We start from the raw sequence: 26,761 nt of genomic DNA on the forward strand, positions 1-26,761 counted from the left end.
TGTGGAGTCTTTAACAGCCTACAAAGTTATAAGCGACTGGTGTGTTAGGCAGCACCAAACCATTTAGTACTTAAACTTCCAACCAAACATCATGACAGCAGGGAGGACTCCAGCTAAGCTCAGGTTAGGAGCAGCGCAGAAGGCTCTGGGCCCCTGACACATGGGGGGCTGGAAGCACCCCAGCCCCCACCCACCAGCTGCCGTCTGCCCCAGAATTCAAGGCCACACTTCAGTGGGGCAGGAGCGGGGCTGCGGCACACGGTGGTGGCCTTGCTCTGCCAAGCGTGCTGTATGTAGTTAATGCTCCAAGAAAGAGGCTTCCTGGGGGGTACTCAGGAGAACTTTCATCATTTGACCAAATGTCACATTTTTAAAAAAGTGCTAAATACCACTTTTCTGTCCCAGCTTAAGCAAAGGTCCAACCAAACCCAACTCCATGCACCAGGTGGCAGAATCCCACCCTGTGTGAACCTACTCTGGATTTATGTCTGATCCAATGTAAAATCTTCCCACTAAGCAATCAAAAGAGATTCTTGAAGGCTGAACAGAAGACTCTGAGGCCCAGACTGCTCAGAGTGGCAGGGGCAGAAGCTCCATAGGAGCCCTTCCTTATGCCCAGGCAGGCTGTCCAGCATAGTGCTCAGGTGACCGAGCCACTTCCAGGAAGGCCACTGAGGGACTAGATACAAAAAAAAGGGGGGCGGGCCTGTGTTTTTATTTTAAATAAACAGAAAACAAAATTTAATAAACAACAAAGAAGCGAGAGAATGAGGCGAAGCACAGGGCATCCTGGCAGAAGAGCAGGGCCAGGCGTGGGGTACTTACTACGGCAACAGGTACTCTTTAGCACATCCATCTCCTGTGTGTAAGGCAGCCACGAGAAGAGAAAAGCACAAGTAGAGAATCTCTGCATTCAGTCACAGCCATTGGGTTACACAAGAAAGGCCGAGCCATTCTTACAGAACACAGGACAGGGACTGGGGTGAGCCACAGGCTTCACGGGAGACACGGATATACGAGACTGAGGGACAAACGTCTGGGATCACACCACAGACATGCGGGGGTCTGAGAAGTGACTGGAGTAGAGCACTCTCAGTGCTGACTGATACAGCAAAGTCCTGTAGCTCAAACACAACGTAAGGCATCTCCAGAGGTGTTATCTAAACACAATACAGTATGAGAAGTGTGCAAGCAATGGGCAAAACTGACATCAGAAATGACGGTGGCCCCAATCCCTGCAGTTGGCCTTCCTACCTGGTCGTAACAGCTCACTAATGAATCTGTTTTGCCTCAAGTTACTCAGGATATAACCAACACAGGAGGAGAAAAGGCCAGGGGACTTCAGAACCATGTCATGTACTGGTTTCAATGCAAATGCACACGTCTTCATTGGTGTGAGCAGAGCTACTGCCACACTCAGCCACAGTGCACATGAGACCATGCACCCTCCCGCAGCAGGGCAGCCAGGCACCTGCCTCCACCCCAGCGCTCACCTTCTTCAAGCTTGATGGGAGTGCTGGGAGGGGTGTGGGGGGCGGCGGGCTGGTCTGGAGGACTCTTCTCTTTCTCTTCTCTAGTCTCGTCCAGGTTCTCTGCAGACGGACATGACACAAGAACGCGGTACAGAACTTCCGACGCCATGAGCCTTCCCCTCCTTAACAGCAGCCTGGTCAGCCCTCCCGCTGGCCAGCCCGGCTGCCTCAGAACGGATGCTGGGGCTTCTCAGGGCACTCTCCAAGAAAGCAGGAAGGGCTCATGGCCATATCTGTCTTCACCCTTGTCCACAATCCTCCCCAAAAGAGGATGAACGGAGGTGACTATGACCGGGGCTGATCACAGGCCCAACGGTTAACATGTTTGAATTTCAGAATAATTTAACCAGTTTTGGATGCAAAATTGCTTTCTATTTGTATTCCAAAGAGAACCTGCCAGAGCTGACCCCGCAACAGACTGTGACTGGTGAGCCCTGGCCTGTCCTGTCCTCTGAGAGGAAGCAGTGCCTCCCTCACTGCCTGGTCTCTCTCTGCTGAGCAAGCGCCAGGGTCCTGAGGCCCTCATCCTACTCACGATTCAGGGGACGTGACCTTGCCGTTACGCTGGTTTTAATCTCTGAGGTAGGCAATTTTCTGCTAATAATTTAAACTTAGCAACTGTAACATTTATTTTTATTTTCTAAAATGAAATATGCTGATAAGAACCAGAGGAAAAAATGCCCGAACTAGGACCTTGGATCCAGAAAATTCCAAGCCTTTCAATTTTTATTACTCAAAAAAGCTTCATTCTCTTATTTAGCTTTCTAACTCTGTGCTTGTGCCTTCAACACCTTCGTAATGATTTTCTGCTCCTCGATAAGGAAAGCACACTTGATCCTGTCACACATTTAGCACACATGGAACCACCACAGGCCCTGCTGACATGTTTCTTTGTTTTAGACAATCTCTTAAGAACTTTAGGTCTCATAGCACAAACCCCTTGAAGTCTGCCTGGGCACATGCCACATGCAGATTTTGGTGCTTTCCCAACCTTCTTGGTATAAAGGTAAACAATTCTATTACCAGGGGTTTGGGACAGCCTAGTTTTGCTAGAGGTTGTATTGTAGAAAAGCCTATGACGATATGTCAAACGCTGGACCATTCTGAGTGCCTGCAGATGGCGTCACCAGAAGAGGCCAAATCTACTTTTCATTTAGGAAAAAATAGGTATCAATATTATCCCAATTCCTTAAATCTCCTTCTTTCATTTAAAACTTTTATATTAATAGCTTTTAGGATCACTACATCCCGTATTTTGAACAACCAGCTATAACTAAACTCACCACAGCCTCTGATCTCCCAGAGATTCAATTCTAACAGGTGACCTGCCTTCTGAACACCCCTGAATGGGATGGTACCTGCCCGAAGCCAAGTGTCTATAAAAAAAAGCTGTCACATCTACCTGGGCAAACAAATGGCCTCAACCAGGAAAAGGTGCTAACCTTGAACAGACAGCCTGAAATTTACCTGTGACATCCCCCTGCCCCAACATCAAGGGCCAGTTCAGTGACAGGCAAGAGTCTGTAACCGCAGAGCACGGTCAGAGCAGTCTCATCCACGCAATGGCCATAACATTCCTGTTATGTAGGGGAAACACTATGTGACTTGTTTGACTTTTAAAAAATAATCCAGGTTACCCAGATCCTGTTAGAGTCCAAAGGCCGGACACCTGTCCGTGTACATGTGCACAGGGACTGGAACTGGATGATCAACAGCTCAGGCTGACACACTACCTCCAGTTCTCGCTCCAGGTAATTATGACAAAGCTTTCTGCAGACAAAGCTGCCTGTGCCATATAACCACAGACAACAGAATCAGAGCTCCAGCTCAGGTGAAAATTGGAATAGCAAGTGACAGCGTAACACATACTGAAAAACAATTGAGCAACGGTTTTTTCCACAACTCAAATTTCAACAGTAGGTACATAATGCAGTAGTCTGGCCTAAGACGAGATTAAAAAAGAGTTGAATTGGGGTGAATTGGAGGTTGTCTTAGGAGCAGTGCATAGTTCCCAGGGTGACCCCTATGACCAGGAGGGTGATAATCAGTTCCCCACACTGAGACCACCCCAACAAGGTGACCCCAGAGGACACACACTGAGGAGCAAATGTAGGTTCCAGTAAAAGGCCTGGGCTGGAGCATAAGGCCCCAATGATGCTGGTGTGAAGGTCCTGGTGGAGGCCTCTGTGCCCCATGGTCTTCCTGGTGCCAGTGCCCAGTGGACTAGAAGGGCTGGCAGCAGGGAGGGGAGATAGCGGCTCCACCCCATGAGAGCCTTCATAGCAGAGGAACTGGAGGCCTGCTTCTCTTGTTGGTTCTCAAAATGTCTGGATTTATGTCTCAAAACCTGAAGTTTGAAACCACCTGTTCCCTGAGGTTCTGACACGCAGGGCTATTTATTTTTATTTATTGTAAAATTGTCTCATCACCTTTTGCAAAAGCCTGACCACCTATCAAGAGAAATAGAGGCTGTGCCAGCATTCGGCCATTCCCAACACGGTCTGGGAATGTGCCAGAGTGGTCAACACATCGACCCTAGAGCTTGTGATCACCGCTGCACGGGGGACCCTTGGGGTTTATGGAGAAAGTGAATTTCTATGTTAGGAACTCCTGCCATAAACACAATTATGATAGGACATTCAAAGCAGCCGCCTGCTGACCGACGCTCAGTGGGAAACATAACATGCTCTTGTCCAAGCCAGGGCTCTGCCACGCATAATCTTGTTCCTCGGGAGCCGTTTAGTCTCCGAGCCCTGCTCCAACTGGTGGGTACAGGCCCGTCCCTCAGGGTTACTTTGAGAATTGGATGAGATATGTGCACACACAGCCTGCACCATGCAACCTAATAGCTCAGCAAGGATTAGTGAATTGCACATATCAAAGGAGGCCTCTTCTCCGTGAAACTTTAACAGAAATACTGAATATGTACGAGAGATAAATGCCTCTTAAAAATAATAGGGCCAGGGGCGATGGCTCACGCCTGTAATCCCAACACTCTGGGAGGCCGAGGCAGGGGGATCACTTCAGGCCAGGAGTTTGAGACCAGCCTGAGCAAGAGCAAGATCCCCATCTCTACAAAAAAATAGAAAAATTAGCTGTGCATGGTGGCATGTGCCTGTAGTCCCAGCTACTCAGGAGGCTGAGGCAGGAAGATTGCCTGAGCTCAGGAGTTTGAGGTTGAAGTGCGCTGTGATGATACCACCGCACTCCAACCCAGGCAACAGAGTGAGACTGTCTCAAAAAACAAACACCCCCCCACCCCGCCAAATTCAGGCTAGGTTTCCCAGTAACTAATCCAAATTTGTGAATTCTTCTGTGAATGTTCTGATCACTCCATGTAGACAGAAGGCCTGGCAGAAGGACCAGTGCCCTCACAGCCCGAGCCCTCACAGCACCACCAAAGCCCCACATGTTGCCTTCTCTCCTCTCACCCCCTCCTGCATTGCAGCTGCTGGATGGGATCCCTGCAGGGCATCTTCAAGTTCAGCTTCAACTGGACAGAGGGTTCCTATCCCCTCCCAATCTTAACACACTACGCAGATGGCTGGGAGCCCTGATGTCATCTCTTACACGTGTGTCCCTCCTAACTGGGACCATTCGAAGTGTGTTTAACTTTTCAATTCCTTCAGCTCCTGCCTGCGTGACTAGGCTGAAATTGTGTACTGAATAATGCTCTGGTTTGTCTCTGATGCATGGGACTATTCTCATCACCACCCACAGCCAGAACCTAGACCACAAAGAAGTTTCCAGACCATTTTCTCTCACCTTCTGGAGTTGCCCCATGCCCAGGACCCTGGAGCACTCACCTTCGGAGCCCTTCTGCTTCCGCTCCACTTCCCTGCGGTACTCCTCCAGCTCACGGTCTGTGAGTGTGTTGAAGGGGTTGGGGCCCGTGGTGCTCACGATGGCGTGGGGCTGGTACTCCTTCTCAATGATGGCCTTGGAGGCCGTCACCAGCTCCCCCTGTGGACGAAAGGGATGCACAGTCCCCAGGAGTCGCCCAGCGGGGACTCTCCCTCCTCCCAGGCAGGCTGCAGGAAGGGGGGCGGGAGGCTTTCCAGGAACGCACAGACACGGCTGAGACTGCACCACCATGGGCCAAGGCCTGGGCTGAGCAGCAGCCGTCAGAGGTAGATGTGGAAACATGGCTCAATGCTATAAAACAAATGTAACAAAAGAAGTCCTACAAAAATCCTTCAGGTTTTAGAAACAGAGGCCCCAAGTGCAGACTCAGAAGCACAGAGCACCTCTGGGGGATTCCCTCTCCTCATCGCCAGACAGGGACAGAAGAGGCCCTTCATGTGAGTGCTGAAAAGTCACTTTCCCTCATGACATGAATAAATGTCACAAGTCACAACATTCAGAATAAAGCATGCTTGGAGATTTACTTATATTCTAAGGGCACAGGTAAGTTCTGTTCTTTTAACTATGCATTTAGTTTACAACTAGCTCCTGGAACTTATACCAAAACATTCGGAGATGATAAAAATGTCCCAAGACACCAGTACGTGTCTAAAGAATTTGGAAAACGGTGAGAATTTATATCAAAGAAAAAAGAGGAAGGAAAGCAAAGCAAAAGCACACAGGTGGCTCTCTGTGTCCACATCCAATCTTACAGGAGGAGGCAGAGCAGCGGGCACTGGTAGCGGGCACAGCGGCTGAGCTGGCCTCAGAGAGAAGGAGCTGGGCAGGCAGCCCTGGGGTGCGGGGTCACGCACACTCACCTGTCCCAGCATAGCTCTATGCCCCATAGCTTGGCCAGGTTGGGGCTAGGAGCAGGAAAAGTCCCCCAAATGTTCTGGGGTCCACTTCTGAGGAAGTTAACCAGAACTTCACGCACATGCACGTTAAGTAACATGCACGTTACTTAATTACAGCTTCCAAAAACAAACGAAAGCAGGAGAATCCAAAATCACTGATGCTAGGCCTGGTCCTTCAGTGCTCACTTCAGTAAGGGGCAAACACCAGAGGTGGCGAGTGTCCCAGGTGGGCTGATTCCTGGGGAAATCAGCTCACATAGGCTGATGTTCCTCAGGCAGAGGTGGGGAAGTCTGGGCTAGCTGCCTGCACTGAGAGGTCACTGCCCAGCACACTGGATACAGGGTGTCTGATGCACTCCATGACTGACCAGTGACCCAGAACTCCAGACAGGAAGCAAGTATCTATATACTTGCCTCACTAGGAAGAGGAACTTTTAGGACACAGACCTTTTTACTTGGTCAAGGAGAAATTCAACTTGCCAACAAGGAGCACCATGTTTCAAAAGAAGCACCACTGTCTGCATTCTGAGGTCCACATAAAAGGAAGTAGAACAACAACCCCGGTAAAGGACATCTCTAAAGTCAAAGCACATTCTCACCATGAAAATGAAATATGCACAGTCAGGGTGGGATAAAGATGAAGAGTGCAAATATGAACTTTAGAAATAGAAAGGCAGAGAAAAATAAAAGGCTGGAACAAGAATTTACATACTAGGGGGAAGGGGCCAACATCTCTTCATCTAGGGTCAGACTATAGTGGTTACTCAGCTAACTATACCTGTATGTGTCACTCTCAGAGAACAAAGTATTGACCATGGCCATGGGGGCCTACATCTGTCCCTCATGAAGCACCCCAGGTGACTGTGACATACATCCATATCTGAACACCACTGGGATAGAGCAGGCAAAGGTGTAACTGTATGATTTAACACAGCTAACCAGGCTACTTTCTGCATAGCCCTTTAAAAAATACAAATAAAATCCATTAAATGTACTACAACCCCAGAGACACAGCACGGCAATGACTCTGTCTGACTCTGCTCTAGCCCCACAAAGCTAGAGGGCTGCACCGCAGTGGCTCGCATGATCAGCCAGCAGCGGGTCATAGAATATACATGGCTTCGCACACCTCAGATGGTAAGTGATTAACAGGTCGCAATGGCTTATGGCCCAAAGCACCAAAAGATGAAAAACAAGCTGACAGGGAAAGGAGCACATCTTTCTCCTTTGCTCTGAGAAGTTCCTCCAAGAACTTCAGGTAAAAAGGGACCTGTGGAATTAATACATAAATATGCAAAACAATGTTATTAGTAGGGATTCCAGACAAGAATATAGAATTTTTGGTAGAAATCTGCTTCTGTCAATTGGAATAATGCTATAGTGATACTTGCATCTAACTGAAGATGTATTAAGTGAAAGAGACAGCCCCTAGAATTTTCCTTTGAACAGAAGGCAAACATCACGGCTAAGACTCTAAATGCAGTCTGCCATTTTCTGCCCTGGGCACCAAGTTCTGCACACTAGCAGCCTAAATGCTCAGGGAAGGTTTCCTTCTAGTTGGGCGAGTTCGACCAGACAGATCATCCACCTACTGTGCATGATATGTATGAATGCCCAAAAAGAAAGCCTTTCTCTTCTGCAATTAAGAAAAATTATCTAGAGCCTTTTTTTAAGGTAAAAATAAATCCATTTTATCAACAAGGGCTGACAAAGACTGTCTTACTTCCCATTCCTCTGAAATGACATCTTTGAATGACATGACCTCCAATGGCTACATTCGTTACATTTTCGGTCAAAGCTGCACAAGCAGGGGTAGCAGGGGACGCTGGGGAGGGCCGCTGCCTGCAGCCTGCATTGCATAAAAGGCAAATGCCAAAACTCAAAACATGCACCAATCAGAGCCACATGCAGAACTGCAGAAATGCACCACATCGTTCAGATTGGCCATTTCTCAGCAACTAAGGATACCGAAAATTATTAAAATACCTCACACCAAATTTTTAATTAAAGAGTAGAGTAGGCAGAACAGAACCTTCTGTACAACCTTCTGTACAATCTCTAAATCAAACAATTTAAAAATCCATTTCAAGCTACTTCAGTAACTAAGACAATGCCTAAGAGAGGAGACAGGGGAGGGACAGGGAGGGGGGAGAGCAACGCGGACCGACAGGGAGTCAAGGACAAGGCAGTGAGTACCTTTCTAAAAGAGAGAGATCTAGCGGGACTAAAGGTCTGCTCTGTAAACTCGAGCCCTTCGATAGTTTCCGTACAGTCAGAGAGGGGTGCGTCCTGCAACAGTAAACTGAGTCATCAGAGCGACCAGGCCCAGCCTTCGAAATGTCCACCTAGAGCACAGAATGGAGCCGGCTAAGAGCATGCAGCGGGGACAGTGGTGAATGCAGCGGTGATGACTGTGGTACATGCAGACACTGAACACAAAACCAGGACCACAGCTGGCCAATTCAGAAAATGCAACAATCATCTACCCTGCAGTCAGGTTGTGAAGCATTAGGTGGCATATTAACCTTCGGAGATAACTACTTACACGATTATCCTCAATGTGCCACGAGGTACACAGTATTTTATAGAAATGTATGTAAATGTGCACCACATTTACAGCATCTACCCCTCTGCAACCCAAGCGGCACGTTGATGCAGACAGCAATATGTACCAGAACGAAAGTCCCTCAAGCCCACCCTCTTCCAGCACCTCGCACAGTACACTACTAAACCCAGGCGAATCCAGGTTCCCAAGCTGGCGGTGTGTGTGCCACCCTCACATATGCATGCACTACAGGGAGCGGGGACTAGAGGGATGGACACGGCTCTCGGCATGCTTATGTTTGGTCTAGAGCTCAAGGAAAAATGCCTGGGTTGTTTCTTATCATGAAGATTTTAACAAAGATAACTAGTTGTCTAGAATACTTACCTCATAAAGTCATTCTCTCTCTAAGAATAACTTGGGAGCAGACAGCCATACAGCCACCACCCACTCATGTCAGAGACACTCTGAGCTCTCACCTGGACGAGGCTCCTGTCCATCACTACACCACACAGAACCTGGGACTGAGGGCCAGCCGTCTTAATGTCCTGTAAGTTCTGCTCTCGGATCTGAGGACAGGAAGGAGAAACACACATCAACATCCTGAGAAGCCACACTGTGTCTGGGAGCCATGCCATTTGTGCATCTGGCCCGCCACGCCAATGTGGAAGCCACACTGCTGCTCTGCCCCACCCCATGTAGGCAGGACAGCCCAGCATGCCCTGAGCGGCCATGCCTACTTGATGGCACTGTCCAATCTGCTTAGGAGGGCAGAGGTCTGAGGGACGGAGAGGACTCTTCCCGACTTCCCACACCTTCCAGACAGCAGGGCACAGATCTCTCACTGCACTCATTAACGTAGTAGGGCGGGTTCCCTATGTGCCTATCCTCTAGTGACACTGTGAATGTTGACGGAGCTCATGTTCTGATATACCAAACACTGCCATAACGTTTTGAATGAACCCTGAAAGGCAGGGGCAGTTGTCTACTCTTGCTAGAAACAGGCTTTGCAGCTTCCAGTTCTGACCTGTAAGCCAACATTAGTTCAAGAATCAGTGGGGCCCAAAAAATGTCTGCTGCTCACACTTTCTTTCACTATTAGTGGAACAGCAGCAATGCAACAGTGGTGATGGCACCTGTCCTCTGCTAGAAGCAAGCACACCCTCTGCCCCTGAAGCAGCTAGCATCCCCTTCCCACCCCACACCTAAGCTCCCACCGAGTGCTGATGGCAAGACGCACCTTGTTCCTCATCTCCTGGACCTCTTTTGGGTTAGTGTTCAATGGAACAAACAGGTTAGGGACAGCAGAGGTGGAAGTTCTATGTCCATCCTCTTTAGTCCACTGTAATATCAAGAACAGTTGAAAAGTCAGGATTATGACAACAATAAATGACACCATAGCATCCAATCTGTCCAATTTATCTCACATCTGGTCATGCACTGAACATCACAGAGAGGACTGAACCAATGCCCCTATCTCCTGGGTCACTCAGCAGAGTTGCCATGGGAGCAAGACGTGGCCATATAAAAACCAGTTAATGGTGTAAGTCAGAGTCATGACTGGTGAAAAAGGACCATCTAGAAAGCCCAGTTGAAATATAAGCCACAGTGTGGGCTGATGACAGAGCTGAGCCCATAACCCCTCGGACCAGCAGGGAGGTCCTCAGAGACCATTGGTTCACTGCTCTGAGAGTCATCCAACACCAAAGCCAACTGGAAGCATGAGATGACAGGGTCATGAAAAGCAATGTGATGCTGCTACCCGGGGTAGGGAAGAGTCTGTACTGTGAGGCAAGAGTGGGCATCACCAAAGTTCTGCATTAAAATAAATGACAGCATCAGAATGCAGTGCTTGCATATTTCAACCCAAAAGAAAATTACTGTATGAACACTTATACAGTAGCTACCCGGAACAAGAGTTTGGTGATGTCAAATATTTTATATAACTTAATATTTTTGAGTGTTACAAAAATATCCCAAACAAACTTGAAGCGCTTCATGAGTCCTTAATTAAGGGCTGTTTTAGATATCAGTGCATATCATCAACATACTGTGCCTTCCACTTATAAATTTTTTTGGATCTCCAATTAAATATAAGATTTTTAATCAAATTCTAATTCTTAGGCATGAGTAGGCACTGAACATTAAAACAAGTCCATCTTTGAGAGCAAATGTTAAGCCTTTCAGAGTATTTTTGAGAGGCAATAAGATAGTTATAAACCATACAACTTTAAAGAAAGCAACGAAAGCGTCAAATGCTTAGCCGCTGTGAACGGGAGGCTGTGGGATGAGCGTGGAGCTGTGGGGTACTCACTGGGGGTATCTTCTCAGATAAAAACAACTCCAGCATCTTATTAAAAATAACTTTTAGTCAAAACATGAAAACAACAACCTCAGAAGCTTAAACACATTTGACAATTTAACAACAATCGTTATAAATTAAAATATACCAACCTGGGAACACTGCATGGAATTTGTATTACTCCAGAACAATACGAAACAAACTTAAATGTTGAACAAGTTCTCCCCTTCAATGTATACGTTATCTAAAATGCCTAAAGTGATTTAGTTATTTTTCAAGCTAACAGTAAATAAAGTTCAAAGTTGCCATTGCATAGGCACTTTGGAAAAATTCATCACAGCAATTCAGCACTATGGATTAACATCAGCAGCAGAAACGTTTTTTTTTTTTTTTTTTTTGGGCCCCTTCCTTTTACCAGTTAAACCAATTAAAAATTAACCAATTGGATTGGAAAAAAAAAAAAAAAAGGGAAATAGGGGGAAAAGGAGACAGGGAGGGCAGGAGGAGGGAAGAGGAGAGATACACTCCAACCCTCTGAGCCCCACAACCACGCAGGGTCCCTGCCCACGTGACACAGCTGCTCAGGAGCATGGAGGCTTCCCACCAACTGTGCCTCAGGAAAACACCAGGACCACCTGGGGAAGACAAAACTTTAAAAAAATAAATAAATAAATCTAAAAAGTAAAAGCACTGTTATAAGGGGAAAAGAAAGCTCTACTTTGCTTATTTAGCTGTCCATGGTTTTGGGAATATCTAACCTAATTTCAAATGAACTCATACAGAACTAGCCATGCATAGATGAGTCTGGCCCAGCCAAACTCCTCATAAAAGACTCCAATTCAGGGGCTTTTGAAAATGGACTTCTCCTACATCTTAAAGCAGGATCTGGGCAGATGGTCAAAGGTTAGGTTACAGAAGCAGTAAAGACCAATTTTCAGAGGAATGTCTCAGCACCAGGACCTCGGAGCACTTTTCAGGTCAAATGGTAACTCTGAGCAGCGTTAAAACTGAAACGAAGCACCCCTTGCAGCGTCTGTCGCTGGTGCCTGCAGATGGCCTGCGCTGCACTTGGGTCATGCCGCACCCAGCAGGAGTCAGAAGACTCACCACTATGGCCGTCTACTCACATGCAACAGTCCATGCAGAGGGCAGCTGGCTGTGTGCATTCGGAGGCTTTGGGATAGAAAGCAGGGGAACAAGGCTAAGAAGAGGGGACAAGGGTCAGTGGAGAACACACTAGTAAGCCAACAGGGAAAACTGCTTAAGAAAACACTACAAACTTAAAGAAGAGACTTTAGTGACTTAATGTTAAACCACTGGAGTTTACAACATTAAAATATCAGGTTTATGACAGAACTATCTTTTTGTGCATCAAGTATTAAGAGTCCTTGAATACAATTTGGATTGAAGGAGATCTCCTACTTTTAGGTTAATACATGTAAATTATTTAGTATTTTGCTATGTATGGAGTCAGGTTACATTGGAATTACCAAGGAGGTACGTTATATCTTAAGCAGTTTCAAGCAGACAGTATTACTCGAATTTTAGGTAGTACATAAAGTAGATTTTGGTCCTGACTAAAAGACAGTGAATGAGGAAGGTTCGCTTTATGTCTAGGTTAGAAGAGCTGGATTCCCAAAGCCTCCGAAGCCCCAGCTACCCAACTTGCTCTACATCATCTAACTATGAACAGTAAGGTAGGCACAGACCAAGCAGTTGGTAATACAGCTTGGCACGCAGACACCGGACGAGAGAGACTGCAGCAAGGGTTTCACGTGATCGTGTGTAATGCTCGTCCACACCTTAGTCTTCGACTTGGGACTGCTTCCATCCTGCCCTTCCTCGGAAGCTTCGTCGCCCCGGCCAGAGTTCAGCCATCTTGTCTTCTCTCGCTGCTGCTTCTGAAAACTGTGTCTGAGAGGGGAGCAAGTGCCCGAATCACCATCACTAGCAAAGGAGTAACCTGTGACACTAGCAGGAACCTCCACATCGCTGTATTTTTTAGATTTCTCTCTCAGAGCAGGGTATCGATAAGGGTAGCCAGTTCTGTAGCCCTAGGATCCAAGGAGAGTGAAAGACAATCAATATTCCAGATCTCAAAACAGGGTTTCACTTGAGAAGTATCTACAAAAGCTGAATATACACATACCCTACGACCTAGCAATTCCACTCCTAATTTTATGCCCAAGAGAAACACACATGTTCAGCAAAAAACAGGTACTAAAATGTTGACAGCAGCACTAGTCCTAACAGACCAAAACTGGATACAACCAAAAGTCCTTCAGTAGAAGTATGAATAAACTGTGGTATATGAATATAATACAACAATAAGAATAAATACTCTACTACTAAATCCAACAATGTGGATGACTGTCACAAATATGGTATCAGGTGAAATAAGCCAACTAGAAAAGAATACACACTATGATTCCATTTATAAAAAGTATAGAAAAGGTAAAGCCACTCTTTGTTGTTAGAGGCAGGGTAGTGGTCACCCTTGGGATGGGGTAAGTGACCGAAGGGGCTTCTGGGGACATTCTGAGGTGCTGCTATCGTTGCTCTCTGGGTGCTGCTATTGTTGTTCTCCGAGTGCTGGTTATATAGAAGGTTTGGTTTTAAAAATTTAACCAACTGAACACCTACAATATGTACACACTCCTGTTTATATATTGTATTTCAACAGAAAGTTAAAATTGAAAACACAAACAGGGCTTACTTGCTGCTGGCTACTGTGGAGGTTATATTCATCAACCTACTTAATATTTTCTTACCTTTTAAACCAGTTTAAATACTGTGATAATCTTCAGGTAAGGTAAACAAGTATACCTCATGACAACTGGTTCTCAGCAAAATTACTTTACATTTGAATAGAACAATATTCAACTTCAAGCTTCAACTCTGCCTCCCAACTATCTGCTATGCTTTAAAAGATGGGCCCCACTTAATTCACAGCTCTGCTGGACCGACTCATTCGCTGAGTCCCCCAAAGACAGTATCTCCAAGGGCAAGGACGGTGTCTGACTCACCTCTCCTATCTGGTGCTTGGTGTTTGGTAGGTGTGACAGATAGACTTTACAGTGGCCCCAGGTCCCCACTTCCTGGAATCCCCTCCCCCTTGAGCACAGGTGGGACCTGTGACTCACTTCTAACCAGTGGAATTCACAAAAGGTGACGGGCTGTATTACATAAGAATGTAGCACTTATCTTTCCAGAGTCTCTTTCCACAGCTGAGAAGCAAGCTGCCGTGGATGCCACAGTCATAAAAAATTTCTGCCCTCAGCCTACGGGAGCTCAGAAATGGGTCCTTCCTCCCAGAGTCAAGCCTTCTGATGAGAACCCAGCCCTGGCCAACACCCTGACTGCAGCTTTAACGACACCCTAAGGCCTAAACTGAGTTCAGCTGTGCCTCAACTTCTGACCCACAGAAACTATGAAATAATAAATGTGTGTTAAGTTGCTAAGTTTGCGGTAATTTGTAACACAGCACAGAGAGGTGCTACACAGGATGTCAGACAGGTGTCTGCTAAATTATCTAACAGATTCACGCCTGGACCAAGTAACTCACAGCACCTTCGTGATAAATGACAAGAGAACTAAGACTTGAAAGGACTGTGCAGAGCTAGACTTGTAAGATGATTCAGTGGCATGCCCCCTGCTTGCTGGTATCCTAGAAACATGCCTCTCAATTCAGGAATTCTGACTTCTAGGTTCTTGCTTCTCTTTGGAGGCTACCTTCATTACCAACCATGCCTTTAATGTCTATTTTTTTTTTTTTTTTTTAAAGGTAGCAATAATCACTAATAGGTCGTTTTCATTTTTATTTTCCTAAATATCCTCAAAAGATAGGTAAAAGCCTGCACTGGCAATTTTCCCATCTACTTTGTTGAAGAATAATAAAGGATAATGTCTCAGCCACAAAAAGACTGTCTTCAGAAAAATGTAGTTCTTATTACTTTAAGTTTTCTTTAAAAAAAAAAAAAAAAAAGCCTGTTTTAAAGCATCATCAAGTTTCTTCCTGCCTAGAGAGCCAGGACTCTCAGTAATCTCTACGACTTCAGGATAAACCACCCAGGACTCACAAACTCCATTTTATCCCAACAGGGCATGGATTTTTCTTTACTTTTTCCCTCTAAGTGCTATCAAACCAAAATTAGAGGTAATACTCAGACCTCAGAACAACTATCTGGCTTATAGTTAAAAATATGGATTTGTGGCCGGGCGCGGTGGCTCACGCCTGTAATCCTAGCACTCTGGGAGGCCGAGGCGGGCGGATTGTTTGAGCTCAGGAGTTCAAGACCAGCCTGAGCAAGAGCGAGACCCCGTCTGTACTAAAAATAGAAAGAAATTAATCGGACAACTAAAAATATATAGAAAAAATTAGCCGGGCATGGTGGCACATGCCTGTAATCCCAGCTACTTGGGAGGCTGAGGCAGAAGGATTGCTTGAGCCCAGGAATTTGAGGTTGCTGTGAGCTAGGCTGATGCCACGGCACTCTAGCCCGGGCAAAAAAGTGAGACTCTGCCTCAAAAAAAAAAAATATGGATTTGTTCCTTCTTTGAGAAGCTGAAGTTATATCTTGATTTTTGGGGAAATAATCTAGCATTTTTTTCTAACTGTAAATGTTAAAATGAAATATTTTTTATAGTGTGGAAATTTTCAACTATTCCTGACCCTGGTCAATTATTAGCAAACAACATGTTTGCTAAAAAGATATTAAATTAAAACATAAACTATGATCAATTATTGTTATCTAGTTAATTCTTATAAACTACATGGCTTTCTAATATTAAAAATGATAAAATATACTTTTTGTAATGAACATTTCACTTATTAATCATTCATCTTTTATCTTCTTCTCCTATCAAATCAGAATTACTGCCTAATTTTGATTTCCCTCTCTCTACCTTCTAAAATGTACTAAAGGCAGAAGGTATGGCAGGATGGTGTGGATTCCTACCTCCTCTCTCTCCTTCCTCACTTGAATTTTAGATAGAAGAGCAGTGAAATGACAAGGTGTTCACCAGAAGGAAAGGGCTGTACCACTGGGCCCAGCTCAGCACTCCTTGCCTTGCTGGCCTGGTTGAAGGCTCTGGCTCCTGACACAGATGCCTGGGCCACAGTCACCCCACCATCAAAGCTTTTCCAGTTGTGACCTCCTGCAGGTACACTCTCCTGGCGACCTAACTACAACTGCTTCTCCCACCTTCTTTGTGACCTTTTCTCCTCTTCCTGCTTCCCTGACCAGTTGGGCCATCTCTGCCCTGAAGCTCTCCTCATGCCTGTCACCTCACAGACCACAGGGGCAGGGCTGCATTTGGGATTTGTCTGTCCATTTCCCTTGCTAGGTCATGAACTCCTGAGGGCAAAGAACTGTGTCCTCTTCATGACTCAACAGCAGATGGTCAGTTAATACAATCAATCTTTATTGATTAAATGAACTCAAAAGTTACACAGGACTCTGCTCTCTGGTGGTTCCCGTCATTGATCGAGTATGCTCCTGTGACTACCTATCACTTCCGGCAGAAAACTCCCAGTCTCTCCAGCAGCCAGCATTTTCCGAAGTGCAAGGAATTTCGTGAGAAGAGGACGCTTAGCACAGCCCAAATCAGATCCACGAATTCCTTTTGTTCCAAAATCTTCAGGAAAGTTAAAACTTCCTGCCTCCTGAAGCCATCTATCTCCTCTGCGACTGGGCCCAACGGCCGGGACTTTCTTCTATTAAGCTGGCCTGTGCCCCACTCACTCCAAGACTGGTGTGGCAACACAGCAGGACACTGGCCTTTCAGAAGGCTTCTCTTTCCCACACTGACATGGTATTTCCTTGCATCTGCACTTCTTAATGTCACGCAGCATTAAGAGGGGACCCTCTTGAACCCCATCTAAGAAGGCTGACCTAGAGCATGGAAGGGGCCCAATTGCAGAACTCTGGCTCTGATCCTGTGGCTGCGGGGCTGAGACCCCAATGACAGTGCTGTAATATGGCTCTGGGAATTGAGTATTTAATCAACCTAGTAAAATCAGATGAACCTGAAAGGTTCACCTTACAGCACAGTTCTCATCTCCCCACTGCTCATTCCCCATTTAGTTATGCTGTAGTCTTATCCACAGATACCTTCCTTCTCTCAACTCAGCCTGTGTGATCCTAACTATTCTTTCAGGTCGTTTCCAAGGGTCATCTTCTACATTAAGTTTTCTCTCCAGTCCTTGCAAAAGGATGAAATCCCTTACTGAATCCCCCCAACACACCCTGTGTGTAGTCTTATCACTGTGTGGCCTCTCTCCCTCCCCTGCAATTATGCTGCAAGCCCCACAATCCCAGCTTCTAGACCATGCTGGACTCTGTGTCCCTGCAGTAAGCAGCTCAGGGTCTCCCATGCATGGACAGGTAACAGATATATGAGTAACACAGTAATCAGGCCCGAAATAGCTAGAACTTACATTAAAAACCCAAACATGGGACTGACTGATTTAGAAAGTATCCCCCTCCCCTTGCTTGTGAGATGGCAGTTACTGAGCTGGTTCTGCTAGTCATCCAGCAGCCTACTGCAGAGTATTCTCTGTACTCCTGTCCCCACTAAGTGCAAACACAGGTTACCACTAAAAAACACAATAATACAAGAAAGCTCCTCCTCCATATTTTCTCATGATTTAGCTCAGAAGTTAAATAACCCTGGTGCTTCTTTATGATTTTTGAGGGTAAAAGCATTTGCATAGCAACTTCATTTTCTACAAAAACAACATTAGTACTTTTAGAACAAAAGCTTTATCATCAAGTGGTGGCGCCATTCTTACCAGATTATCAAGCATCCGCATGAGGGCTTCGAATTCCTGCTCGCCAATCTGCCACTTGGGAGGCGATCCAGTGCCTTCGCCTTCCGGAGACCCAGGGGAACGGGATTTGGCTTTGTACTTCCCAGGATCCAACAGGACTAAGTTGTCAGGTCCTCCAGCGCTGGCCAGAGTTCGAACCTTTTCCAAAACAAGGAAACACCATGGCTTGAGTTCCTTAGTGGGAAAGATCACTTGAACAAAAATGCAGGTTTCAACAGAAACCAAATCGCTAGAGTATAAGAATAAAAAACATAGGATGAACAGTGATAGACTGATCACGAGATTATTTTCAGAAATTTTTCTTTAGCATGACAAAAAACTAGGCACTAACAGTTGGCAGAGAAATGGGAAAACAAAGTACCTTTAGGATCCTATGAAGGACTTGGGATCTCATTATCCCACAGACATAAGCCAGAGAGCAGTGGGGAGAATGTGCACTTGGGGCTGAACAGACTGAAGTAAGGAGTGCTTGCAGCTGTGAGACAGTGGGCGAGTCTACCTGTCTCCATCTGCTTTCAAAAGGAGCACTGTGAGGGTCACAGGAAATAATGTATGGGATGACACAGGCAAAGCACCCGATGCCGGGCCTGGCACACACCAGTACTCCAGAAATGGTAGGGACTCATCTATTTGAAAAATTTGAAGTTAGAAATAAGAAGCCTAGTAATCTTTTGCCAACTTAAACCAGTGAAACGGCACTTGTCAATCTGATCAATTTCCAACTCAATGAGCTCATCTTTGGCAAAGAGATTGCTCAAAGACTCATTCCTACAAGACAAATGTCAAGTGAACCCCAGAAACACTTAAATAAGCTGGTAGATTGGAATGGCCATCCCCTACCTGGATCTCACATGCAACCACAAGGTTATGGATGTAATAGAAGGCCTCCTCGACGCTCTCTCCCACTGATACGAGCCCATGATTCCGGAGAATAAGAACCTGAGGGGAAAGTAGGAAGGCTTTAAGGAGCGGGACAAGAAGACTGACACTTTTCCTTTTTCCTTCTCCTCACTATAATTTAAATATCAGATTAGATGCCTACTGACCTTGCTTTTAGGCCCCAAATTTTTCTGAATCAAAACCTTTTCCTCCTCATCAACCAGAATGCCATGATAGTCATGATAAGCCACTTCTCCAAGGGAAAGTGCCTCTGGGGAGATTGGCAGGAGGCCACATTTCATCGCAGAGACCTAGAAGACCAAGTGGTCACCATGAAAGGAGGAAAAACCAGAGTTACACAGTGACTGATGACATGGTAAATGCTTCCTCATAGGAACAGAAAAGGGGGGGAAATGTTTTATTTTGTTCTATTCTTGAAAATAAATGAACTCAAGAACTTAAGATAAACTTGACTTCTGGAGCTCATTAACAATCCACATTTAAAAATAAACGCTATCACTAAGCTGAGAGAGCCTCAAAAGAAAATCCGCATCTTTCTGGACTTTTTTCCCCACTGATTATAAATGCTGTGTAAGCTTGGATTTAATGACACAATGAGCACTGGGTCTAGCATAGGAGTAGACAACAGGCTCTTCTGAGGAGTCAATGCATTACACAAAGAAGTTTTCCAGCCCATGCCAGTAGTTCCAGCTACTCAGGAGGCTGAGGTGGGAGGACTGCTTGAGCCCAAGAGTTCTAGGCCAGCCTGGGCAACATCGTGAGACCCTGTTTCAAAAACAAAAACAAAAACAAAAACAAAGGTGGTTTTCCAAGTGCTGTAAGGTTTTTGTGTACCTTTCATCTTAGGTTGTAGGTAAGATTGAAACACTTGAAAATTAGATAAAAGAAAACTTATGGCCTGGCGCAGTGGCTCATGCCTGTAGTCCCAACTACTTGGGAGGCTGAAAGAGGAGGATCGCTTGAGCCCACAGTGAGTTATGATGATGCCGCTCACTCTAGCACAAACAACAGAGCAAGACTCTGTCTCAAAAAACAATTTATAAAAGTTTGCAATAATTATACTGTATAATTTCTCTACATTTAATTAAGTAAAATTGAGTCCCAGTGTAAAAAATCTGTGTTCATTTAGCCCTTAAATTTCCTAAAATTCCCCAAAGTAGCCTTAGAATATGCTAATTTTGAAAGTCTTCTACAGACAGCAGCATTATGACCCTAGATAAACAGGCTCCAAAGAGTCAAATACTATCTATAGGCAGAACAGTTCCATAGGAAAAAAGTTAATCTGAAAAGACAATACCAAATTAACTCCTTTCACAGTCTCAGCACTCATATAAGAAGAAACTTCCTTACTAAGCAAAATTATTTGAATAATTTTTAAAACATCTTTCATGCTAGCTGTTCATGACTATATTCTCAAACGTGACACACTAATGGTTCTTAAAAACCCATGGACATTTTAGTGGTTGGAAGGAATAGCATGCATTCTTTTAGGAAAAAATTACATCATTCAGAGAATGATACATCTAATAAAAACTCTGATGTTCACATTAAGAACCATATGTTCAAAGTGAAATGAACCAGGGCTAATATTCATCCAAATAATCCCATATGCATAACATTAACACATTAAGATAGATTATATACAGTATTGCTAAATCAATGAGGTCATTTGTCATATGATAAGTCCAAAAAGCCCTTAATATAAAATTGGTGATTATAAAGCCTAGTTCTAGAGTATTTCGTTTTCACATGAATTTGCACCGACAACTGGAATGTGCATCTTCATACTGAGGGGTCTGGGGCTTTGTTTGGGTGGCCCATTCACCCGAGAAGGGACCAGGCTTGGTGAATGGCCAGGGCGGGTTCTGGGAGGCTCTGAGCTTGGAGGCCAGGCCTCCGAACAGCCTGCGCAGTCTGTGCTTCTTCTCCCCAGTCACAATCCAGGCTAGGTCCCACTGGCTCCAGACAGGACATGTGTGGGGAAGCTGGGCAGGTTGGTTTCCAGGCCTCTCCCTCTCCCCTGGCTCCTTCCCCACAGCCTATCGACATGCTCAAGTCTTTCACATCCTTAAAAACTCTTCCTTTCCCACAGTACCCTCCATCCCCTACCCTGGCTTGCCCATCCCCTTTTCCCATTCCTCTTTTCAAAACGAGGCATCTGCTTTCTGCTGTCATCTTGCACGTCCCCATAGTCTTCAACACACTGAAACCTGACCTCCCCTCCTCTATGATTTTCTAATTGTTAAGTCTAATAGACATTTTCAGAATATTACAGGTTTTCAAAATTAGACCGTATATGGATCCCTTGAAAGGAAAAAAAAATTCTTTTAAGAAAATCAAGTTTAGTTGTGAAACTTTTTTTTAATCCAACAAAATTAGGTTTATTGACTTGTTACAATAAAGGAGGGCAATTCAGAGAAAATGAGAAGTGCCTCTTACTAAACAGCTTTAAAAGCTAAGGCACTACCAGGACGGCACACTCACCGCGGCCCCTGCAGGTGTGTGAATGTGCACAATACACTTCACATCTGGTCGTGCAGCATAAATTGCAGAATGTAATGTGAAGCCAGCTTGATTTACTCCGAGATTAGTGCTTCCACGATCTACTATATCTCCTTGTAGATTGATCTTAACCTGAAAATAAAAAAAACCAAAAATTTAGAATGTCAAAAAGACTTCAAATTACCCTAACTAGAAACTATTTAAAATCAAGTTTCAAGTATTTATAACTTATTTCGAAAGTTTTTCTCAAACTGAATTAATCACATAAAACATGGGTTCTTTCCTATTTCTTGGGTTATATGTTTAGCTGGATTTGAAGGTGTTTAATGACCTAATATGACCCACATGTACATGATGCCAAAGAGGAGGACATTCTTACCAAACTGGATGCAGTCACTTCACTGTAAAGCAGCCCAAAAGGTACAATGAGGAAGTGTTCCAACTCGGAGCTCACTCTGGACTGTGGGGAAAATGATTGAGTTAGCTCAAAAGTCCAACTGAAAGTATCTCCATCTCTTTTAGGCCACAAACTTACGGATTTGTTGAGAGCATTAGGTGAGCTATGTAAGGAGTACTTAAGCATAGTGCCTGTCACACAGCTGCGAGGTACTGGAAGCTTTCTATTATTATGTTGTAGTAACTTTATTTATCAAGTACATAAAGTGCTTCTTCATCACACTCATGATAACTGACTTTACAAAGGAAAAAACAGTTCTACACTAGCTAACAAGTCAGTAAGTTCCTGCCACGTTACTCTACTGCACCTTCTGGTGGCTACCAAATAGCACCACAGGCAAAAAGGGGTCACTCCTCAGGGGCATAATAATAAAAACCAAAACTTACTTTTAAAAAGTCAGTTTTTTATGTGTCTACAACCCCACATCTTCATCCCCGCCCCATTTGTCTGCTCCTTCCACAATGTATCTTTCCCTGTGCAACAATTCATTCAATGCAGACTTGGTATACATTGTGCACCACATGATCTATGCTAGGAACAGAGCAGTAGAAAAGAGTACTGCCTTCAAAAACATTCAATTTTGTTTTTATAATGATCTTGGGATAGACTCAAGAGACTTTCCAAAGATTAAGTTGAAATACACTTACTACCAGGTTGAGAAACCCAGAATCCTAATTAGGGTCAGGTAGGTAGAATTTAGTGTTTGTTGGAAAGGACTTAAGGTGTTTAGTCCAACCTCCTAAGGACTGTAGTGATTTCTTCTCTGGTGGCCCAAACAGAAACACATCCTGGGTCTGCTTGTTCTAATTTTAGTGATGGGGCCTTATTTCTTCATTCAGCAACTACCTGCGGAGAACCTACCATGTCATGGGCACTATGGTACTGTGATAAATAAATAGAAACTGGAAAGCTAATAATTAAAACATTCTTTCTGACACTGAGCAGAAGTCTGTCTTCCTGTGTTTATTACCACTGCTTCTAGTACACGACACAGAACAAGTTCTATCTCTTCTGCCATTCAGTTAATTCTCAGATATCTGAAACTATCCTATCTCCCCTTATGTCATGTTTCTACTAAACTCACCTGATCCCTCCAGTATTGTATAACGGGGTTAAGAATATAAAATCCAAAGTCAAGTTCAGATCCTAGCTCTGCCAAGAATACACTGTGCTGCTTTGGGCACTCTGAGCTCCCCGTTCTCCTTATCCATTAAGGAAGGGTAACAAGGGCCTGTGCTCACAATAAAGCTCTCGATAAATGGCATCTCCCATTATTACTGTGATCAGTGTTGGCCAGAGCAGCAATAGTAAATCACCATTACTGAACTCACCCTCTGTAAATTCATCTCTATAATATCCAGTCTCTATAAATCCCTATTACCCACTTCTCTACTCTCTTTCAGGTGTTTCCAAAATGTACATGTGGTTTCTACCTTCCCCCAATACATCGTCCCATCAATGGTGACTTAGCTGTGCTTTTTATTCCCTAAAGTCGGCTCTTTTATCTTAAAAAGCATGCTGACCTTTTTAACTATCAAAGCAAAACTAGGCAATTGCTCTAATCTCCAAGTTGGGTCAAAACAAAATATAAAAAATAAGGAATTTGTGTATATATTGGTTGTAATGAAAAAAAATAAGGATGGAAATAAAAAATTAAATGTCAGGTTTTTTTGCTTATTTTAAAAGTTTTTTTTTGAAAACATACATACAAAAGAGTACTTAGAAGGTATATGACAATAAGTATAACAAATCAAACACCCATATGCCTATCAATCAGCTTAAGAAATAGAATAATTCTAGTATCTCAGAAGCTCTGTTTCTCTTTCCCCATATCCCAGAAGTAACCACTATCCTGAATTATGTATTAAGCATTCACTTTCTTTTGACAATTTTACCTTATATCTTCATGCATAAGCAATATATTGTTTAATTTTTATGTGTTTATAAACTTCATATAATTGGAATGGTACTCTATTTTTTTTTTAGATGGGTCTCACTATGTTGCCCTGGCTAGTCTCAAACTCCTAGGCTCAAATGATCCTGGCCATCCAAGCCTCCCAAGTAGCTGGGACTACAGGCACACACCACTGTGCCCAGCTCAATCTGTATTTTTCAGCGACTTTTTTCCTCAACATTATTTTTATGATTCCTCCAGATTGTGACATACATGGTTATAATTTATTTTCACTGCTGTATAGTATCCACTGAATGATTATACTACAATTTATGTATCTATTCTCCCATCAATGGACATGGTTTCTGGTTTTGCCATTAAAAACTATGCTGCTACGAATATGTCGAACTTTCTCCAGGGTCATAAACTAGGAGGTGAGGCCAAGTTATTTCAAAAAGGGTCTAATTAAATATACAGCCCTGCCAGTAGTGTATGATAGTTCTATGCTTCTACAATCATCTTTTTGTTGTTGTTATTGAGACGGTCTTGCTGTCACCCTGGCTAGAGTGCAGTGGTGTGATCACAGCTCACTGCAACCTCAAAATCCTAGACTTAAGCAATCCTCTTGCCTCAGCCTCTTGAGCAGATGGGACTATAGGCGCAGGTCATCACACCTGGTTAATTTTTCTATTTTAGTAGAGATGGGGGGTTCGCTCTTGCTCAGGCTGGTCTCGAACCCCTGAGCTCAAGCAATCCTCCCGCCTTGGCCTCTCAGAGCGCTAGGATTATAGGGGTAAGCCACCACACCTGGCCTACAATCATCTTTTTAAAAAATTAAAATCTGGCCGGGTGTGGTGGCTCACGCCTGTAATCCTAGCGCTCTGAGAGGCCAAGGCGGGAGGATTGCTTGAGCTCAGGGGTTCGAGACCAGCCTGAGCAAGAGCAAGACCCCGTCTCTACTAAAAATAGAAAGAAACTGGCCAAACAACTAAAAACAGAAAAAATTAGCCAGGCAGGGTGGCACGTGCCTGTAGTCCCAGCTACCTGGGAGGCTGAGGCAGGAGGATTGTTTGAGCCCAGGAGTTTGAGGTTGCTGTGAGCTAGGCTGATGCTATGGCACTCTAGTCTAGGCAAGAGAGTGAGAGTCTGTTTCAAAAAAAAAAAAAATTAAAATCTGATGCCTATGAAATGGTATTTCTTTCATTCCTTTTTTTTTTTTTTGATAGGATCTCTCTCTGTCACCCGGGCTAGAGTGCAGTGGCATCATCATAGCTCACTGCAACCTCAAACTCCTGGGCTCAAGTGATCCTCCTGCCTCAGCCTCCTTAGTAGCTGGGACTACAGGCACATACTACCACAGCCAAATGACTTTTCTACTTTTTGTAGAAAGGGGGTCTCACCCTTGCTCAGTCTGATCTTGAACTCATGGCCCCAAGACTTAATCCTCATGCCTCAGCCTCCCAAAGTGCTAGGATTACAGGCATGAGCCGCCACACCAGCCTTCACTGTGGTTTTAATTTATAATTTCCTGGTTACTAATGAGTTAAACAACTTTTCATATTTTTACAAGGCATTCTTACTTCCCCTTCTGTGAAATTTTCTTGATTTTTGTCCATTTTATACTAGTTTGTCCCTTTCTTATTGATAGTTCTTTATTCTGGATATTAATTTCTGTTGACTACATTGTGGGGCAACTTATTCTAGGTTATAGTTTTTATTTTTACTGTCTTTATGGTATCTTTTTTTTTGAGACAGAGTCTCACTTTGTTGCCCTGGCTAGAGTGAGTGCTGTGGCATCAGCATAGCTCACTGCAACCTCAAACTCCTGGGCTCAAGTGATCCTCCTGCCTCAGCCTCCTTAGTAGCTGGGACTACAGGCATGCACCACTATGTCCAGCTAATTTTTTCTATATATATTTTTAGTTGTCCATAATTTCTTTCTATTTTTAGTAGAGACGAGGTCTCACTCAGGCTGGTCTCGAACTCCTGACCTTGAGCGATCCACCTGCCTCGGCCTCCCAGAGTGCTAGGATTACAGGCGTGAGCCACCACGCCCGGCCTATGGTATCTTTTAATAATGAGAAATTTATTCCTTTTAAATGTAGTCAAATTTTTCCATCTTTTCTTTTATGATAGGTGATTTTTGTGTCTTAGGATACCATTCATGAGGTCAAAGGTTAAAGAGGTTTTCACCTATATTGGTCCTAACATTTTTAAAGTATTACCTTTCATTCACCTTTAATCCTTAATTCACTAGAATTGCTTTGTGGGTAAATGTAGTGTGGGATAAAAGTCCAATATAATTTTCAAATTGTGATTTTTCAATCCAAGTGTTCCAGCACCAACCACTGCCTAATCTGCTCCTCCCCTGCTGATCTGCAATGCCGACTCTTCTGCATCTAATTTTGATATTTGCAGAGCTGGTCTTGGGCTTCCTATTCTGTCCCACTGGTCTACCTGTCTCTTCCTTTGACCAAAGCACACTATGTTAATTATCATCACTTTATATTAAATTTGATATCTGATATGAAAAATCTCCATGCCTAGTTCTTCAGGAGTGTCTCAACTATTCTTGGCCTTTTGCTTCTTCATGTGAATTTTAGAAGCATGCTGTCAGGTTCCATGTTAAAAAAAATTATATAGCCATTTTTAATCAATCATTTCTTTTTTCTTTATATAACATATTTCATGCAGCTATAAACAGTATACATTTCGGGCCAGGCTTGGTGGTTCATGCCTGTAATCCTAGTGCTCTGGGAGGCCAAGGTGGGAAAGATTGCTTGAGGCCAGGAGTTCAAGACCAGCCTGGGCAACACAGCGAGACACCATCTCTTAAAAAAATTTTTTTTAAAGAATTAGCTAGGCTTGCATGCCTATAGTCCCAACTGCTTGGGAGACTGAGGTAGGAGGATCGCTTCAGCCCAGGAGTTAAAGGTTACAGTGAGCTATGATCACACCACTGCATTCCAGCTCAGGCAACAGAATGAGACCCATCTCCAAAAAAAAGGAAAAAAAAGTATAAATTTCATATTTTCTCATT

The 26,761-nt window shown here is 44.3% G+C and overlaps 1 protein-coding gene and 1 pseudogene across 4 annotated transcripts in view; both read right to left on the reverse strand.

Moving 5' to 3' along the window:
• ADD1 (adducin 1 (alpha)) overlaps positions 1-26,761 on the reverse strand; it is a 99,461-nt gene that overhangs the window by 1,270 nt on the left and 71,430 nt on the right. Inside the window, exons 4-14 of one of the 3 annotated variants that reach the window (XM_012655042.1) lie at positions 21,750-21,830; positions 21,353-21,502; positions 19,015-19,158; positions 18,809-18,907; positions 17,930-18,106; positions 12,939-13,190; positions 10,075-10,176; positions 9,314-9,403; positions 5,339-5,495; positions 1,494-1,592; positions 826-859 (exon numbers count right to left, since the gene is read on the reverse strand). In XM_012655042.1, the coding sequence (XP_012510496.1) occupies positions 826-859; positions 1,494-1,592; positions 5,339-5,495; positions 9,314-9,403; positions 10,075-10,176; positions 12,939-13,190; positions 17,930-18,106; positions 18,809-18,907; positions 19,015-19,158; positions 21,353-21,502; positions 21,750-21,830 (1,385 nt within the window). Of the gene's footprint in view, positions 1-825; positions 860-1,493; positions 1,593-2,943; positions 3,110-5,338; positions 5,496-9,313; positions 9,404-10,074; positions 10,177-12,938; positions 13,191-17,929; positions 18,107-18,808; positions 18,908-19,014; positions 19,159-21,352; positions 21,503-21,749; positions 21,831-26,761 lie in introns of those variants that run through there. The other 2 variants (XM_012655041.1, XM_012655043.1) reach the window with 2 other exon arrangements.
• LOC105818906 lies at positions 2,232-2,676 on the reverse strand (annotated as a pseudogene). Its single transcript, XR_001137930.1, has one exon. The product of XR_001137930.1 is annotated as a 60S ribosomal protein L34 pseudogene (transcript).

Source organism: Propithecus coquereli, unplaced genomic scaffold (genome assembly GCF_000956105.1).
Source record: "Propithecus coquereli isolate 6110/MARCELLA unplaced genomic scaffold, Pcoq_1.0 Scaffold459, whole genome shotgun sequence".
Lineage (NCBI taxonomy): Eukaryota > Metazoa > Chordata > Mammalia > Primates > Indriidae > Propithecus > Propithecus coquereli.